This window comes from Candoia aspera, chromosome 1, assembly GCF_035149785.1.
Source record: "Candoia aspera isolate rCanAsp1 chromosome 1, rCanAsp1.hap2, whole genome shotgun sequence".
Lineage (NCBI taxonomy): Eukaryota > Metazoa > Chordata > Lepidosauria > Squamata > Boidae > Candoia > Candoia aspera.
Window position 1 is genome coordinate 34,298,590 of NC_086153.1, and position 20,156 is coordinate 34,318,745.

General features: G+C 38.2%; 1 protein-coding gene across 10 annotated transcripts in view; it reads left to right on the forward strand.

Annotated features, from left to right (window-relative positions):
- Positions 1–20,156, forward strand: part of NRXN1 (neurexin 1) — a 1,050,871-nt gene that overhangs the window by 450,795 nt on the left and 579,920 nt on the right. For 7 of the 10 annotated variants that reach the window (XM_063301563.1, XM_063301572.1, XM_063301615.1 and 4 more), the window contains 2 exons: positions 3,865–4,068; positions 6,505–6,531. In XM_063301563.1, the coding sequence (XP_063157633.1) occupies positions 3,865–4,068; positions 6,505–6,531 (231 nt within the window). The remainder of the gene's footprint in view (positions 1–3,864; positions 4,069–6,504; positions 6,532–20,156) is intronic. The other 3 variants (XM_063301589.1, XM_063301606.1, XM_063301642.1) reach the window with 1 other exon arrangement.

Below are 20,156 nucleotides of genomic sequence, written 5' to 3' on the forward strand. Positions count from 1 at the left end.
CATCTTTCAGAACAGAATATGTGAAATAATTTCTTCCCCAAAAGAAACCATTATAGCATGTTACCAAGTAAATCAATGAGCACCCCAACTCCAACAACCCACCATTTTTATCTAAACACACACACACACAGGGCCGCAACTAGGGTCTGTGTCACCCGGGGCAAACATGGGTTCCGCGCCCATTTTGGTGCCCCCCCAGTGCTCATTTTGGCGCCCCCCCAGTGCTCATTTTGGTGCCCCACCAGCGCGGCACCTGGGGCACATGCCCCAGTTGCCCCCCCAGTTGTGGCCCTGCACACACACACACACACACATATACACACACACATACAAAGAGAGAGAGAGATACACACACACGCATTCATTCATTCATTCATTCATTCAGAATTGGATTGTAAAACCTCAGATACTGCCATCTGGTGATTAACCAGATTTTTTTCAACCCAGAATTGTCAGCCTCATTAATTCAAAGGCCATAACCTGCACAGGGCTGGATAAGTTTTATGGACAAGATATATGTGCCAATCATGAAACTCCCTCAGCCTACTTTACATAGTTATTGCCGAGCTGAGCTGATTATACCCAATTAGGAAAGGGACTATAATTACTAAGAAAAGGTGAATGAAAATATCCTAGTATTGTGAAAAAGATACATTCTATATAGACAAATACGGAGGAAGAAATTGAAAATAAAACTGCCAATAACAGATTGCCTCTATGTAAATGTATGTTGGCAGCTACTTAATCTACTATTTCAGTTCTGGTCATGGCATTTTGAAATGGGTATTATTATAGAGCTGGAAAATGTGGAGCAAAATCAAAAGGATGGAGCAACACTCCTGGAAGAAGAGTTTAGATTTTTAATATAATCTTTAATATAGAAAAAAAATGAGTAAAGAGAACATGTTGATTTGTTTCAAAAAGTGAAAGGTGTGGAGGTAGTGAAGAGGAAGGCATTTTTCTCCTTCTCACATAATCCTAGAATCCAGTGCCATTCAGTGAAGCTGAATGCATAGGGATTCTGGACAAATGTAAAGACTTGTTTTCTAGAATTTTCCACTAAAAGATGTTGTGATAGCCATCAGGTTGAACTCCTTTAAAAAGGAATGTAAGAAATTCACAAAGGTTAAGATCATCCTGTTACTAGTCATTATGGTTGTATATTCTCTGTGATACCTAAAATAGAATTGCTATGGGACTTATTATGAGACCATCATACAGACCACACTGGCTATTGTAGGAGTAGACTGCAAACCAGAGAGCTTGTTCCAGAACTCTCTTATTACTGCCTAATGCTGTTCATATGGGTTTACACAACTTGTGTGGCCTATCAGATATATTCCAACATCTTTGATGGCTAATAAGTGACTGGTCACTGCAGGTGTGCATCATGAAGCATAAGGATATCAATATTGTGTGAAAGTTCTTCTGTGCATTAGCAAATCATTTTATATAATCCCCCAAATTACTATTACTTACTTCCAGGAGAAAACTTCTAAAAACTTATTGTTATAATTCCTTCTGCCTCTCCTAACCCAGAACTCAAGGGACAATTGCTCTCTTGTGTTCTTTAATAAAGCCATTTCTTCTCTTTACACTGTTGCATTTCTAATGCAGAAATAATGGTAAAAACTTTTATTCCCTGCCCTACAGGCTGCAATGAGCAAGATATTATTAAACATTTTTTTTCCTGTTGTTTGGAGCATAACTTCCTGCTCCACTGCAGTTTGGCTTTCCAGTCCCTTTGGAAATGAGAATAAGAGTGGCAATAAGCCTGTATTATATATCACTTGATATGAATGAAGTTTAAATCTCCATCTGCATTGTTCAGGAGTGGTGACCAGAACACCAAAAAGGATGGAGTTGTTTCAGAATCTATAACCACTCCAGGACATTATCATCAACTACAGTATTATTGCTGAGGCAGTTTTTTTCTTTTAATTGTATGGCATAGCAGTTCGGTGTTCATGCTGGACCTTCTTCTGAGGTCCAGCAGCCAGATGTGTAGACTATTTAACCATTGCCGGGGTGCACCACGAGGAGGGTAGTCTACATTGCACTGAGTTGGGCTGACAGAAAGTGACTGGCCCAAGGTCACCCAGCCGGCTTTCAATCCTAAAGCAGGACTAGAACTCACAGATTCCTGGTTTCTAGTCCAGAACCTTAACCACTAGACCAAACTGGCTCTCTGCTGAGGCAGTGAGATAGTAAGAGGAAAGTATCTAAAACACGTGGCTGAGCATAAACTGATGCCTAAGCCAAAGGGGCGGGGGGAACATAAAACAAAACAAGAAGAAGCAAATATGCACACCACTATTTAATTTACCATTGTGTGTGGCTCTTTAACAAAAAATTTAGGCTTACCGCACTGTCCAGATATGGAGGACTGCTGCAGATTTACAATCTGGTTTCCATAAATCCCATGCCAGGTTTCAACAGCATTATAAACTAAAGATGGGCAATCTACAAGCAGTCCCAATCCCCAATCTATTGTGCCAGAGTGCCCTGAGATTGTGTAGCTGAAATTCAGCAGCAACATGGCCTATTTTTGGCAGCATAAGTTTTTTACACATTTCCCCTACATTCATGGTTACAATGGATAGGATCAGCCTCTATGAGGCACAACACATCCTTTTTGACCAGAATCTCAACACTGCCTCCCAAATGCATGAAAATGTTTGGCCATGCCCACCCAGTAACACCATCGTATTCATGGACATACCCTGTATCCATTTGTGGCCACAGCAATATTTTTGAGAAGAAGGAAAAGGTGGTGTTGTCCATAATAAAAAAAGATGCCTATTCCTATGATAAACCTAAGACTGATTGAAGCCTTGTGATTCTCATGATTTGGGTGGTGGTGGTATATAAAATGGTGGCATGTATCCTTGTTAACCAGGCTTTGGGGCTTGTGAAATGATTTTTTTTTTAATGTTTGTTTTGGGGGAGGCCAATAGATAAATAGAGAATGACACGGAATGGCCAAGGCCATATTATACATGTGTGCAGGCCTGGATTCCTCTCCTCTCCCCTCCCCTCCCCTCCCCTCCCCTCCCCTCAATTGTTTTTAATTGTGTTGCGATGTGTTTTTGTGTGCTTGTCACCTTCATATGTTAGGAAATTGTATCACCAAAATAAGTTAGTTCAGTAAGCCAGGACTCTCGAGCCTCAGAAGCCTCAGAAGCCTCAGAAAAAGATTTCGGTAGCTATCTTTGCCCATCTTAGTTTTAACTAAACGAATAAATAATCTTGTGATGTTTATCTTATATTAGTAGATGATAAGTAATAGACAAATGCAGTATTTAAAAAAGATAGAATACTCGACAATCTATCCTTAGGTGATAAAATGGATTTTGTTTAGAAACAAAGTAAATGTATGAATTGCTGTGGAATCATGTATGGACAACAGGATAGAATATTGTTAAGCAGGCACTGGAAAGGGAAACCAAAATATATCTTTCATATTGTAATTGTTATGTTACTGCTGCTGTTGTTGTTTTTTTTGTGAAGTTATTGGTGTTACCATTCCTTTACATTCTGGGCAGAGCTTAAAAATAAATCCTACAGAAATGGCAATCCATCAGGTTAATCAGGGCCTGCCGTTTTTATAATGCAGATTGCCTGGTTCTTCTCATGCCTCCTATTTACAGAGTCCAGGAATGCACTTGGAAACAGAGATTTATTATGCGCTTTGTATTCCACCCTCTATAGCTGGTAGAATATGTTCACCTTGGTGCATCGCAAGTTTTGTAAACCTGGCTTAGTATATTGTGATGCAGCTCTTGGCATTTCCTGCATGCTTTTCACCCTGCAGAAATCCAGGATTGTAAGTTCCTTACCATTTTTCTGCTTGTACATTTTTAGAGGCAACTGTTCTAAGCTATGATGGAAGCATGTTTATGAAAATACAGCTCCCTGTGGTGATGCACACAGAGGCAGAAGATGTGTCCTTACGGTTCAGGTCTCAGAGAGCGTATGGCATTCTGATGGCCACAACGTCAAGGGAATCCGCTGATACGCTGCGTTTAGAGCTGGATGCAGGACGAGTTAAGCTTACAGTCAACCTAGGTAACATTCTTCCCCCACTCCATCCTAAAATTTACATTTCAAACATCCTTTTTTGTCTTTGCCTGCTAGCATCAATTCAACAGCCTGTTTGATACTGAAAATAACCTGCCTTTTATATAAGCAATTTGTGTGCATATCTATATCTATCTATCTGTCTATCTAGATACAGATATAGATATGTATATGTATGTATATATGTGTGTGTGTGTGTATGCATATGTATGTGTGTATTTGCAATATGTATTCCATTATTTATTTATTTGGGTTTTATATTCTTTTATTTTTGGCATTCCTTCACAATTCACTATGATTAATTTTGAGCTGCAGTCTGTTCTAAAAAGAGAAGACCAGCACATCAGTGGTATTAATGGGGGATTTGGTTTTGCGAAGATTGTACCTAAAAACGATTTATTACGATAGATATTTCCATATTGCTAGAAATGGATCTTGATCCAGTCTTTCTTTGGCACAAGGTAGAAGAAATGCCTATGCAGTGCCAACCTCCACTTCAGTCCCTGAAAAGCTCTATTCCTGGGTCTGTGTTGCATTTGGCAATCTCTCCCCAATTACACAATCAGTGAAGAAGCTAATGCTCTGTGGGAATATCATGTATTGTCAAAGTCACGGATGATGATAGGCTCGGAGTGGTAAAAAAAAAGCAAAAGCTCCTGGCTTCCCTGCGTGGCCCGGAGTCAGAAATCACACCTAAGCTTGTGGAAACAAAGTCTATCCTCAAAATTTTCAGAAATATGTCAGAGCCATCCTGATTATAATTTCTACTATTTCTAGCTATTTCCAATACACTGTAGTTCATGTAAAATGTACACAAAAGTACAGAAATAAGATGTCTTGCAAACTTATACCACAATTACAAGTGATATGTTTGTCTGCCATGGTCTTCTCTCTATAGCAGTCTGTCATTCTATGTAACCAAAACCATCTCTCCTCCCTGCTTTCTGTTGCTCCTTAAAAATGCCCCCACAAACTTCATATTGGTTTTTCTGTGTGTCACAATAACACAACCCTTCAATGCCCAAAGTCTGCGGCCCTCAGCAAACAGCCATGTGAACACAAACCACATAAACTCTTCTGCAGAACTAAAGTCATGCTTTCTAGGCTTGTTTGAAGCAATCACTCCTTTTTTCATTCACAAAGCTCATATGGGTTTCCTAGAAGAGCTTCATTTTCTGAGATTATTTTCCAGACCTTTCATACAGCATGTTTAAAGACTAAGTCTGAGGTGATTCCACTTTCAATTTGAAAAAAAAAAAAAAAAAAACTAATAGGACACTTTATATATTCAAACCCCATTTCTGAGGAAAGCTGGGTGGGTGAATTTTGATGACGATAAGGAGGTTTTGCAGTAGGGAATTCTACATTTTACATAGAGCCCTCTTGTGACAATCTTCAGTTACTGCAAGCTGCTGAATAGTTTGAGTTGAGAAAATGGCAGGGGGCTGAGGATGAGATGGGGGCTCTTTCAAGAGAGCTTTCTGTAGACAGAGGCACGTAGGTGATGTTCCTTGGCTGTTTGCAACCACTTTTCTGATGCGGTTGACGACACATGACAAACTCAGCTACATGGAAACAAAATCTAAGCTTTTTTTCTTTAAATGCCTATAAATCCTCAAAGACCTTGAAGAGGAATAATTAAAATGCTGATCATTTGAGCATAAATAATTCGTCCATAGAAAATCTAGTACAGTATAAATACAGAAGCAATTGAACAAGAGCAACAGCTTTCTCTTCACAAGCCCTGTTCATCCTGAGACTCAAAATGCTTACGTGTGGGAAAACAGACGAAAAGCAAACCATCAATCATAGATTTGATTCAGAATAATTACATTTTTTCAAAATAAAGATTACATGAAGGAATCACTTTCCAGTTATTTACTGAATTGTTTAAATGGAGCTACAGATATTCCAGAAATTGAGAAGCAATCTAAAATAGTTTAAATGTGGCAGGTTGCTATTTTAAGTTTTAAAAACTGTATCTTCCTCTGAGGTAATATCAGTGGCCCAGAATGTGCGATTTTAGCTTTGGCGAGCACTATTCCCCATTGTGACGGAGCACTTTTTTGAAATTAAAATGGAGATCTCTCTGTTCTTTCATATATGGGAGTGAATGTTGCAGCCAGCTTAAATCCACTGACTGGAACAATTGCCACAAACTATTTTTCTCACTTAGATTTGTCACCATGTAGCTTTGTTTGAAATTGGCCATTTTTTTGTTACCCTATTATCACTTCTTCTACTTCTAAAGTCTTATCACCATATAACTGCATTCTCTGGCAATACAGAAAGAATCAAAACACATATAGTGGCCATGTTTGCATGTGTCTGTCCCCGGAAGGGTGGAATGTGATTTTACTGGATGTCTGCAGCTAATACTTTGAAGGATAAATTTTCATTTCTCATCTATTCTTCCCCATCTAGACTGTATCAGGATTAACTGTAATTCCAGTAAGTGCCTATTCAAAATTTTTAAATTTATTATTCCTCCATTATGCAGTACTTGCAAACTTTAGATTATATAACATTCTGCATATCATTTTTGCATAATAAAATGACTTCCATGTGGGGGGTACTTTGGGAAAATTTTCATGGGTGCAAAAAGAAACCCTCACATAAAGCCCTGCCTTGACCCCTCTCCAACCCCAAATAATGCTTTAGAAGATTTCAAGGAAGCTGGTAGGGATTTTTCTCCCAAGTTTCAAGTCAATTTTAGGGTATTAATGAAAGCAGATATGGAGGTTTTCCTTTAGGAAAAAATATTTCAGGATTGCTAAACAATCAAGTTGTTGTTGTTATTATTATTATTATTATTTTAGTGGAGTGAGGGATGGGTATTTTTTATTGTTATTATATAACCAATCAATTGCTTTTTGACTGTATTTATTAAAATGCACCTACATGTTGGCATATCCTTAGTCTAGAAGTTTAAAATATGTTTAGAAGATGTTTAAAGTAACTTAATCTTTAATTGTACTTCTCATTCTTAAAACAAAGAAGTTTAATCTTTTATTTTTGACTTCCTATTACAACATACTTAAACCCAAAACAGCTACATAATGACTTCCAGATTAGAATTCAAAAATTGTTCTCCCAAATTAAGAGTTTTCTCTGAGTTCCAAGTTCCTTTCACTAATACATTTTGCTTATTAGTACTAAAAAATGAAAACTTCAATTAATGTTTTTAATACTATTAAAGGTTGTATTTGTGTAACGGTTTCTTTTTCATCCTAAGGTATATTGTTTTTATTATATGTCTTGCATCATTTTTACTGGGTGAACTGATAATAAGTTTTTAATCTTTCTGATATTATTTGGATTAAGATTCTATGTTCTGAAAGAGGATTGTGGACTGTGATTTTATTTTGAGTCTATGGATCTCCCAAACATTCTATAGTAAGTACAATAGATTTTATTTTTCCTTTTGGGGAAGGATGTTAAATGTTGCAGCTTTTACATAGTCAGTGTACATAAATATACAAATAAATGACCAAGGGCATGACAAAGTTGAACCTAATTACACCAGTTTGAATGGAAGAATTTTAAAAGTGATCTTACCAATTCCAGTGATAATAAAGTTGAAAGATACTAACCTTAACTAAACTATGCTTTGACTTTCCATGCATCAAACATACTGTAACACAATTGTAGTTCACCTCAGTGGCACTTAGTAGGTTTAATGGGAGGGGAAAGGAGTACATATTGAATTACTGCCAATGGTACTCTGGATTTTTGCTTTGGAACACTCAAAATCTAAAATTGCTTATTCACAAGGAAAAACAAATGTTTATTTGCAATATTCTCCTCCATTTGCCTTCTTGCAATGGGTAAAGTGTGAATTATAACTTTTTATGATATTTCCATAAGAAAACAAACAACAAATGGCTAACAATAACAAGAAAAAAACATCTTTCCAAATACTTTTTGACTGAAGTTCTTTAACCTAACTGCTAATATAATTCTAATTACACTATATTAATAATATTTTAAAGTGAAAAACATTTTGAAAACATAAATAGTGGTACTTTAAATAAAAGCCTGGATTACAGAAAATACAATTTCAAAGGTTTTTTTAAAAAAAAAAATCTCAGAACTGTATCTGCATGTGGAGATCAGGGTCCCCTCCTTTCATGGCTTTCAGAAGCTTATTAAAACTGAGCTTTTCTGGATATCATTCCAATATTTCTCGCTTACTGCACCATCTTTAATTTTTATTTTCACTATTATGTTATGTGCTTCTTGATTTTTAAAATTTATTTTAATTATCTTTTTTGTTTGTAATAAAATCTTACTGTGGGTGTTTTATTATTTCATATGTTGTACGTCACTGAGAGTCATGAGATTGCAGTGGGATATAAATTTAATAAATAAATAAATATGTTATTCAAGAAGGGACATAATGTTAATCTTAAGTATAAAAGAAAGGACAGTTTGCCATGGACACAATAAACAACTTTGGTTGTTGATGACAACTGTTCTGTAGAACCATTTTAATCTGTTGAAATGTATTGAAATTAGATTCCTTGTGGGATATTCCATTCTTCCTTCTCATGGAAGGAACAAATTGTTCAGAAGATATCTATAAAAAATGAAAATATGTATGCTTTTTGTGTAAGAGCTGAAGTGGATGTGACTGTGATTGTGATAGAATGTTTTCTAGTGTGTATCACATATGTTAGTACATTAAGGTATACATTTAAGACATCAATAATGGTCTAAGTAGGTGCAAAATCAGAATATGAAGTCTGCATGCAGATGGAGCATTTAACATGCCGAACATTTTGATACGTTAAGGGAAAGGGTGTGAAATACTTCCATGGTCAGGTGTATTATCCATGGTCAAATTGGACATCACATCTGTTTTGCCCAAGATAGGATGGCTGAGTCACAAAGAAAATGTAAGTTCCAGTTAATACATCATCTGGGAAAAATTTTGAAAGAAGGTAATCTGAATCCCATAACTGAGGATAAGCAAATAAAACTGTTGATTGCATGTAATGGTCCAATTTCTCTTTTACCATTTTCTGATTTCTGACTTTTTATCAGTTTATTCTTACTATGTTTCAGTAGAAGTAAATCACTATAAATTTGAGCTGAAACAAATATTTACAAGTATTCAAAATGTATGTCCAACTCTCCAGAATAACTAATTCAAGTACTGAATTTCATATCTTAAATTTAAAATAAAATGTTTCTGATGTGACATTTTCATTCAATATTTTCTGGCATCTCTCAAATGTTTGCATTTTAGCAAGCACTGAAAATAACCAGCTGTAAAGTATCATCATTATATTCAACCTGTTAGATAACACTTTGTGCAGTCAAATGTACTTATGTTACATATATTTGTGTTTGTGTGTGTGTAATACACATACACATGTAAAATCTGCAGGGCATATTTGACTTTTTCTATGGTTTAGGCATAAAAATGTAAGATCTACATTCAGAGTAACACTTGGGGGAATTTCCTCTTATGAAAGGAATTTAATTCTGTACTTTGACTATTTTATTTATACATTATTATATTATTATATAATTATATCCCATATTTCAATTGAGTTTTACCACTCAAAGCAGTTAACAATAATATGTGAATTACAAAAAGTAATTATTCAAAAATGCAAGTTTAAAACAATAGAAAATCAGTTAAAGATTAGAAATCTGGTGCAGGTATCTGAGTTGCTCTTATAATCCCAGAGAGAGTGGAGAATAAACACAGCTCCTAAAGATAGTGTGTCCTACAACCTGAGACAGATTGCCTGGGATAGTAGAAGAATATTCAGAAGATTCTCTCTTGGGATCTTTATTTATTTTATTTATTTATCTAATTTGTCCCTGCCCATCTCCTCCCATTGGGGGACTCTGGGCGGTTTACAACAATCAATTTAAAACAATAACCATAAAATACACAGAATAAAATACAATAATAAATAATATAAATAAAGGTAAAAATAAAGAATCCAGGTGGTGAAGAATCTAAAACAGTCCAAGTGTGGGAGGAGTGGTCTATAGCAACCATCCCCATGTAGATCTATTCCCCTCTCCACCCCAAGGGAGGTGGCAGAACCAGGTCTTCAGACTCCGCCGAAAGGCCAGGAGCAATGGGGCCGATCTCACCTCTAGGGGCAGCATATTCCACAGGGCAGGAGCTACTGCAGAGAAGGCCCACTTCCTGGACCCCGCCAGATGAAATTCTCTTACAGACGGAGTCCGCAGCATGCCCTCTCTGCATGATCAGGTGGGATGGGTTGATGTAATGGGGAAGAGACGGTCCCTCAGGTAACCTGGCCCCATGCCATGTAGGGCTTTAAAGGTAATAACCAACACCTTGAATTGGACCTGGAAGCAAACTGGTACCCAATGCCGCTCGGGCAGCAGTGGTGTTACATGTGCCCTTCTGGGGGCACCAAAAACAGCTTGCGCAGCTGCATTCTGGACCAGCTGGAGCTTCTGGATACTTTTCAAGGGTAGCCCCATGTAGAACGCATTGCAATAGTCTATATGAGAGATAACAAGGGTATGAGTGACTGTTCGAAGGGCCTCCCGGTCCTGGAAGGGGCGTAACTGGTGCACAGCACATAGCTACACAAAGGCTCTCCTGGCCAAGGCTGCCACCTGCTCTTTGAGCAGAAGCCATGAGTCCAGGAGGACCCCCAAGTTACACACCGGGTCTGTCTGGGGCAGTGCAACCCTGTCCAGAACCAGAGATGTTAATGTCCCAGATATAGAAGAACCATTAACCCACAGCCACTTGGTCTTACCAGGGTTCAGTTGAAGCCTGTTGTTCCCCATCCAGGCCCCCACAGCCCCCAGACACTCAGAGAGGGTAGTCATGGCATCACTTACTTCACCCGGGATGGAGATATACAATTGAGTATCATCAGCATACTGATGATACCTCATCCCATGGTGATGGAGGATCTCGCCCAGTGGTTTCATGTAGATGTTAAAAAGGAGAGGGGAGACTACTGATCCCTGTGGCACCCCACAAAGAAGGGGCTGTGAGGCTGATCTCTCCTCCCCTATCAACACCGAGTGGGATTGGCCCTGGAGGAAGGAGGTGAACCAGCGTAAAACTACGCCGCCCACCCCCAACTCCCTGAGCCACCCCAAAAGGATACCATGGTCGATGGTATTGACGGCCGCTGAGAGATCAAGGAGAGCGAGGATGGATGTACCATCTCCATCCCGCTCCCACCAGAGATCATCCATAAGTGCGACCAATGCCGTTTCCATCCCATAACTGGTCCTGAAACCTGACTGAAAGAGGTCTAGATAATCCCTTTCATCCAGGACCCTCTGGAGCTGCAAAGCGACCACTTTCTCAACCACCTTCCCAAAAAGGGGAGGTGGGAGACTGGACGGAAATTGTCCAGAACAGTAGGGTCCAGCGATGGCTTCTTGAGGAGGGGGTGCACCAATGCCTCTTTAAAGGTCGCCAGAAACACCCCCTCTCCCAAGGATGTATTAACCATTGCATGGACCCAACCACATGTCACTTCCTGGGCTGCTTTTACTAGCCAGGAGGGGCACGGGTCTAGATGGCATGTGGTGGCATTTACTCTCCATAGGATCCTGTCCACTTCCTCAGGTCCAACGGGATCAAACCGCTCCCAGATAACTGGGTAAGCCCATTCCCCTGGTACCTCTCCAGACAAAGCCTCACGCCTGGAGTCCAACTTGGAGCGGATCCGAGTGATTTTGTCCTGCAGATGCTCAGCAAATTCCTCTGCATGGCCCTGTAGGTGGGTCACTGAACCCACCTTCCCCCAAAGGGATTGAGTGATGTTAAACAGGGCCGTCAGGCGGCATTTTGCGGACGCAATAAGAGTGGAGAAGTATTGACATTTCGTCGCTTATATCACCACAAGGTAGGCCTTAATAGCGGCTCTTACCTGTGTTCGGTCAAATTCAGTCTTTGTCTTCCTCTAGCGGTGCTCTAGGCATCTCTTAATCCTCTTCAGAACCCTCAACTCCTCCGTAAACCACGGGGAGTGCCGGGTTTGATGGGACAAGAGAGGCTGCACAGGTGCAATCCTGTGCAAGGCCCTGGCCGCCTCCCTATTCCAGGCTGCAGCTAGGGCCTCCGCTGGACCATGCAGCAGATCACCGGGTATAACCCCCAGCTCCCTCTGAAACCCTACTGGGTCCATCAGTCACCAGGGGCTGACCAATCAAATGGGTCCTGCCTCCCTGCAGAGGGGAGTGGCATAAGAGAATCTCAGGGCCACCAGGGTATGGTCTGACCATGACAAAGGGGACAACTGTAACTCTCCCCTCAGATCACATTGCCACTGCTCTGACAAGAAAACCAAATCCGGGGTGAGGCCACTGTCTCGAGTTGGGTCCCAAATTATCTGGGACAGGCCCATGGCTGCCATGGTAGCCATGAACTCCTGAGCTGCCTCCGAGGCACACCCCAGGGATGGCAGGTTGAAGTCCCCCAGAACCATGAGCCCGGGGAACTCCACCACCAGCCCTGAGACGGCCTCAAGCAGAGGTATTAACCAGGCATTAACCATCTTAATGCCTCAGCTGATTTGTCATAGAAGTGGTCCCTCAGAAAGCCAGACCCTAAGATGTTCAGACTTTTGAAGATTAATGCCAGCATCTTAATAAGAGTTGGCTTGTAATAAGAGTTGGCAACTAGCACAGTTCTTTCAGTACTGGCATCATAGGACCCCTGTACCTTGCACTAGCTGGCAATCTAGCTGCCATATTTTGTACCATTTGAAATTTCTATATACTTTTCAAGGGAAGGAATGACATAGTGTGCACTGCGATGGTAAAGGTAGATATAGTCAAGGAGTATTATATAGTTAGGGATCAGCATTTTCTCTTTTTTTATAGTAATTTTATTAAAAATTACAATTAAAAATATAAAAACTAATACAAACTAAAAGAAATAAAAGAATAAAAAGAAAAAATAGTGCAGAACAGAAAAAAAGAAAAAATAGAAAGAAAATCAGAAAAGAAAAAAGAATACAGTAAAGAAAAAGAAAATAAATATATAAAGAAATTACTTCCCACTTCATCACAAGTATAAACAATTTTGATAACTTATCACCTTCTCTTAAAACACAACAAATGATCTCTTCTCCCCATACCCCATCTCTTATATATAGACAAATCCTTAAAGACTTATCATTCAGTCCTGATCAGCAAAAGTCCATTAAGGGTTACCAAATATAATAACTTATCTATTTTTACCTTGATTGAATAAACCAACTTTATATTCCTTCCTTTTACTTTTAACAATCTTGATCTTTAGTCCCTTCAAATAATCTCCTAAAACTTGATTTCTTTTTTTTTTTAAAGAATTTTATTAAGTTCAAGACAAGGATAAAAGCTACAAAAAAAAAAAAACTTCAAAAAAAGAAAAGAAAAAAGAACTAAAAAGGTGTAAAAACACAAGAGATTTTTTTTTTTTCAAAATTACAAAAAGATGTGACTTCTGACTTTTAACAGCTAGGATATATAAGGATTTTCCATAATCAATCTCTTACTCTATATTAAACAAAAAACAGATTACTTCTATAAATCATTCCACTTTAGCACATTATAAAAATCAATAAGTACAGTTTCTCCCCTCCTTATATTAAAATAAAGGAAAAAAATTCATATAGACCTCCTAAATAACTTCCCCCACAAAAGGTAACACTTATTTAAGTGTTCCCTTCCTACTACTACTCTATACATTTCTGTCTACTATAATAAGAATGAAACTAAAAAGCACATAAATTGTCTGCCATTATACTTAATAGTACAACAGTTTTAATAATCTTAATCTTAATAAACACAAGCAAAAGATTCAGAACAGTAGCCTTAAATCAAATCCTTAAAACCATCCAAATAAACATTTTATACCCTAATAATTTTAATCCAAATCCTTAAAAGCAAATAACATCAGTTGAACCCTTAAAGCAATCCAGATAAACATTCTTTAACCCTTATCCCACTTCAAAATAAACCAGAGCATTTACATATCCCCACAATCTGCACAGAGATTTTCTCTTGAAAAAATCAAACAGCCCAACTGCCCCCCTCAAAAATTCCAGCTTCTCTTCAAAAAATCTCCCATACATAATGACCCATTCTTTTTCATGGCATTCCACCAGAATGTCAGTTTCACTTATTGCTTGTAAATCTCCCTCTCCCTTAAATATCTCCAACTCCACTATCCAATCTTAATCCATCATCTCAATAGAAATCCCAGTCTCACTCTTAGAAGAAACATTTCTATCACTGTCGAATTCCTCAATTTCATTCATCACATCCCCAACCTGATGGCACATTTTAGACCTCATATTTTCCACAATGTCCTGAATATCTTGCATAAAAGCTTGGTAGAGGTCAGAAGAAATCTGTTTAAAATCTTAGTGGAAGAAAATCTTCCATGTCTCATGCAGTAGATTATAATGCCCCCAGGAGCTTAACTAGTGAAAGTCGAAGATATAGAAAAGTTTTGGAATGTATTTACACAAGGAAGGGTGAAATAGGCAGACAGTTCTCATGGGAAAATAGAAACAGAAAGCTGAAGGTTCAAATCAGCCAATTCAACGTGTGAGAAAATGCTAATATCTTCAAATTTGATAGAAAAATAATAACAGGAAGACAATTGTTTACTCTCAATCCTCCTTTATATCCTTTATATTTGGAAGGAAAATGAAGTCCAAAACTTTAAAAAGCCCCTCCTCCCTGCTAGCTCTTACCAGTCAAATGTGAAACACTGTTTGTGATCTTCTGGCTGCAAGCAGCCATTTGGAGGACAGATGGGGTGATTCCAGGTGTTTTCCTTTATCCGGAGAACACTCCTGGGCTTCAGGAAAACCTGCCTGAGCCCCCCAGAATTGCCGCATTGTCAACTCCTCCTGCTAAGCCCACGGGCACAGCTGCTCGGTCTGCCATTTCCCCACCGGAAGTAAAAAAAAAAACTTGATTTCTTTTCATTTCTTCTTTGTTCCTTCTCACAAAATTCTTCAAAGCTGTAACAAGTGTCTTTTGTAAATCCAGTGTAGGAAAGTTATCCAGATCACTCTCTTGTTATTTGTATATTCCTTTTAATTATTAAGACATCAGCTGGTTTCATTTGTATGTCCAGTGTAGCATCTTTTTCCATATAATTCTTGTATTCTGTTCAATGTAATAAATCCACTTTCACATCATGTTCAATGTTTTTCCATATAATTCTTGTATCCTGTTCAATGCAATAAATCCACTTTCACATCAGTCTTAGTCTTGTCCAGTAAAATGTGTTCCTCTTCCATAACATCTTTTAAACACAGTTGATCTATAATGGCAGACACTTTTAAAATTAACCTCTGGGTCCATTGTTCAAAATTATCCTTCAGTAAAATATTTTGCTTCATTCTGTTTTAGTAGGTCAAATTTAATGTTCTTCTCCTTTAATTGTAATCTTTACAGTTCTGGTTCGCTCTAGTGTCCAACCTTCAAAAACTCATCTTATCTTTTTTTTTAAAGAGAATTCAAAACAAAAGTATTTTCTCATGTGAAGGATGAATTATAATTAATTCCAAAATCGTATTTCAAATCAATCTGGACCCTTAGTCTGTTTGTAACTTTCCAAAATCAAAGTCCTGATCACCATTTTGCTGTTTATTCCAAAAGGAAAAAAAAATGTCCTTAAACTTTTCTTTTTTTGGCTAAGGATTGAAGGACACTCACCCAGTGCTGTAAAACATGTCAATCCAAAGGTTCCTAATAACTGAAAAGCAGTTAATGTAATTTCTGAAAATGATTAGAAAAGGAAGTATGCAAACCCAGTGTCCTTTGAAAAGGCGCTGACTGCAGATTGAGCAAAGATGTATATTCCCTCATCTCCCAGAGCTTTAAACCCACTGGAGACCACTATCTTGCAGTCTCCTCATTAGAAGCTACTGAATGGAGCATTTGTGGGCAATCTCAAGTCCTCTTTTTGTCCAGAGAGGTATTACAAAGAGTCAGTCTACTTGCTGGCTCTTCATTCTGCTGCAGTTGTCGGCTTCAGTTCGCCATTTCTACCCTGGAAGTCTTCACAAATCAGGGATCAGATTGGAATAATATCTTGGGGAATTATCCTTTGTTTTATTGAGTCTACTTTAGTAATAAGGAATGGTTCAGTACTAGGACCGTCTTCCAGTATAATTTTCAACATTGTCTCAATAGAAATTAGCATTGACTTTCTCCTTGTCTCACCTATGCAATAAACTTGAGTATGTGTGTTCTCTTTGAAGTTCTTATCACCTCTTTTATAGAAAGAATGGATCAATTATCTCATGTGTTCATTACATTATTTTATTCAATGCAACCTAAATGCAGCATCATGCCCCAAAATGAGTCACACTTAATCACACTTAGGAATTTTGTTCTGAAATAATTTATACTGGTCATGTGTAAATTGTTTTAATCCATATGCCTCACTGATCTAACCCAGTGACTAATATATTATTCCACATTTCTTTGCTCATTGTCTAGAAGCCTCCATTATCATATCTCAAAAGGCATGAACTAATTGTTGTAGTAATTTTGCATCCATATTGCTATTTGTTTTAATGTTTCCAAACATAAAAAATATTATTTAATTATTATTAAAACTGTTTTTGTACCCACTTCTGGCTACACAACCACCATGGGATGGACATGTTACTTTGTTATTTGTCAGTTTATGTGTGCTTATTTTTCACATTTTGCCAGAGGTGTGGAAGTTACTGCAGCATTGCAATAATCTAATCTAATCTAATCTATCCTAAACTTCACTAGGATAGAGATGTTCTTTCCACCATATTTTCTTAGTTTATTAGAAATCGAGGTATTCAGAGTAACCAGCAGTGTTATTTTCACCATGTAACTTGGCATTACTTCCATTTACATCATAGCAGATCAAGTTGTGATATAGTTGTAGCATTCATGCCACTGATGTAATATAAATGTGTACTCCTAGTTATGAATGTATTAATGGTGCAGAAAAAACTCTTGATGTGACATCTTGATATATATCATTGCCATGAAACTGAGAGACTTTTCTGTATGACAATCCAGCTTTTCTACTTTTGTGTTATTATAAAGTGATACATGTCTGGTTTATAAATGTCAAACTCTGATCTTTCACTTCTTGCTTATATGAGAACATGATCATATCTACATGCAAGTAAAGCTGTCTCGCTCTCAAAAAGCCATTGCTGAAATGTCATCATAAGGAACCCTAAATCATTTCCTAGTTTCTTTATGAATGCTGTGATTGCTTTTAATTTAGAAATAATATTATCAGGCTATAACTAAGATATTCCCTCTATATTTTTGTGTCACTGTTTTATATTTATCCTCCTGTCCTTCATGGAAGGATATACAGGACCATCCCATTTTACTGTCACAAATCCTATGAAGGTTAAGCTTTGAATGGGTAACTGGAACAAGACTGTCCACTGAGTGAGCTTCAGGCACTAGAGAAGATTTGATTCCAGTCCTTTAAAACCATGCATGTCCACTGTAGCATGTGGAGATTCAGACATCAGTTAATTATTGAATTAGACTGATTGATGGATTCCTCATCCACTGTTCTTTCTTTCCTATCCATCATTATCATTATCATTATCATTATTTTACAGCAGAAAGGGATAGAAAACAAAGGGAAAGGTAGATAACCTTTTGTGGGAGGGCAATTGTCCAGTTTCACAGATGAGGTAGGGAACTAAATACTGATAAATAATAGTATATTATTACAGTTTGAAAGTATTGCTTGATTATTTTCCTTTCAGATAACTCATACTTATCTGCATGGAGCTATGTACAGTAGTGATTTCAGTACTTTTGGTTTGCTTCATGCTTCATTTATTGGGTTGCTGAATGTTAACTGCAATGGAGGAACTTGCAGGTTTCAAAATATAGCTTTTTGACTCCATTTTCTTTGTCTTTTATTCTCAGGCAGATTGAAAGCCTGTCTGGAGGACACATTAAGAGTGACAAAGCAGTTACCAATAGCAGCAAGGAATGCTTAATTACTCTTTTCAAATTCTTGATAGGCAGTTTTGCTATTTTTTTTTCTTAAATTCCATTAAAGTATGAGGAGAAGCATATGGATTACTTTAAATACTGCTTTTGAATGGTGATTTATGTTTTAACAAACTAAACATTAAATATTGGAATGGAATGAGACACTATATACCATAGTAACAGGCTTTCTTTCCCCCCACCCCCAAAAATTGTAAAAGGAACTTATGAGAAGAAAGGGAAGTCTGCAAATAAGTATTCAACCTCTGTTCTCATTGAAAGGTTCAGAATAGGTTCTTCTTCTTTCGTATCCAGATCAAACCTTAAGCTGCCAATATAATACCACCTTCTTGGCTTTGTCATTGGACCAAAACAAGTCATTTTCAGTGCACACTATTGGTAATAATCATCCGGTCAGCAGGTGGGCCGAATTCTGTATCTCTCCACATTCACACAGTGTATTATTATCCATCAGCAATCCTCATTTGAGGATATTAGTCTTATGCTTAGGCACTCCAACTCTTGACCTATTCAGAGTCCTTCAAATAACCTCCAAAGGGAGGTTAAATCCCTCAGCCATATTCTCCTCTGGGACCATTCCTCGATCAGTGATTTCTCTTCTCCATCTTCCAACTCGGTTTTGCTCTTGCCTGCCCTCAAGAGTGTTTGTTCTTGCCATGAAACTCTTCCTAGATTTTAGTCGAGTTGAGGCTTGTACCCATACAGAAGGTGCCGGGGATCATTCTCTTGTTTTGTTCTCTCAGCATCTGCTGCTACTTCTCTCCTGATCTTGGGTGGTACAATACCAACAAGGGGGTTCATTTTCTCAACTGGTGTAGTTCTAAGACATCCCGTCACTATTCGTACTGCTTCATTTACGGCGACGTCAACTTGTTTTGCGTGTGTAGACACACTCCAGACTGGAGTGGCATACTCTGCTGCAGCGACACTCAGGGCCAAAGCTGATGTTCTTAACATGGATGGCCAGGCTCCCCACGTGTAATTTGTCAATTTCCTAAGAATGTTATTCCTCGCACTAACCTTGGCCTTGATATTCAGGCAGTGCTGTTTAAAGGAAAGCGTTCAATCAAGTGTCACACCAAGATACTTCGGTGTAGGACAATTCTGTAATCAGTTCCCTTGCCATATAACATTCAGTTTAGCCCCGGCATCTCGATTTCGAAGAGGGAAAGCGCACACTTGGGTCTTACTTGGATTAGGCCTCAAATGATTAGTAGTATAATATTGTCCTAATTTTTCAAGTGCTACGGTGAGTCTTCCAGCTATCTCATCAAAACTTGATCCTTGTATCATCTGCGTAGATAAACAGTCATGTGTTGTCAGGAACTGGTTGATCATTTGTATATACATTATATAATATCAGGGACAGTATGCTCCCTTGTGGCAGTCCATTCTTCTGTAACCTCCATCTACTGTTCTTTCCATTCAAAGTCACATAAAATCTCCAATTCTGTAATAGACTACCAATAACCCTAGTGAGCCCACTGTCTCCAGTGAGACTATTTATCTTGCGTAGCAATATCCTATGATTAATGGTATCATACGTTGCAGTTAAATCAGTAAAAGCCACTCCAGAAATCACCTTTCGTTCATAGCCATCTTCAATATATTGCGTAAGATTAAGTATTTGGGCACAGCATGACCTCCCCAGTCTGAAACCTGCTTGCTCCTTCATGATTTTTCTATCAATAATATCCACAATTTGGTTAAGGATCATCCGTTCCAACACCTTGTAGAGATGGCAAAGGAGTGACACCGGTCAATAATCTTTCGGGTCATCTGGGTCTTTACCAAGTGTCATGAGTACGGATGGTGAGCAGGAGGGGGCCCCTATCCAGGGGGGAAACACATGCATAGTTTAGAGGCTTTGAACTGTCCTTCAAACTCAGAGCAGACCCACCTTGAGTTTTGGGGTTTATCTGTGTGGGTTTCCCACGCTCCTTCAGTTTGGTAGGATTTTCTGCCTACTAGAGCAGATAATAAACACTAGAGACTAATTCCTTGTCCCAGCATGGTTTTTTGCTTAAGTCAGGACACCAGGTTTCAGTAAAGTGGCAGCTCTAGCCCAA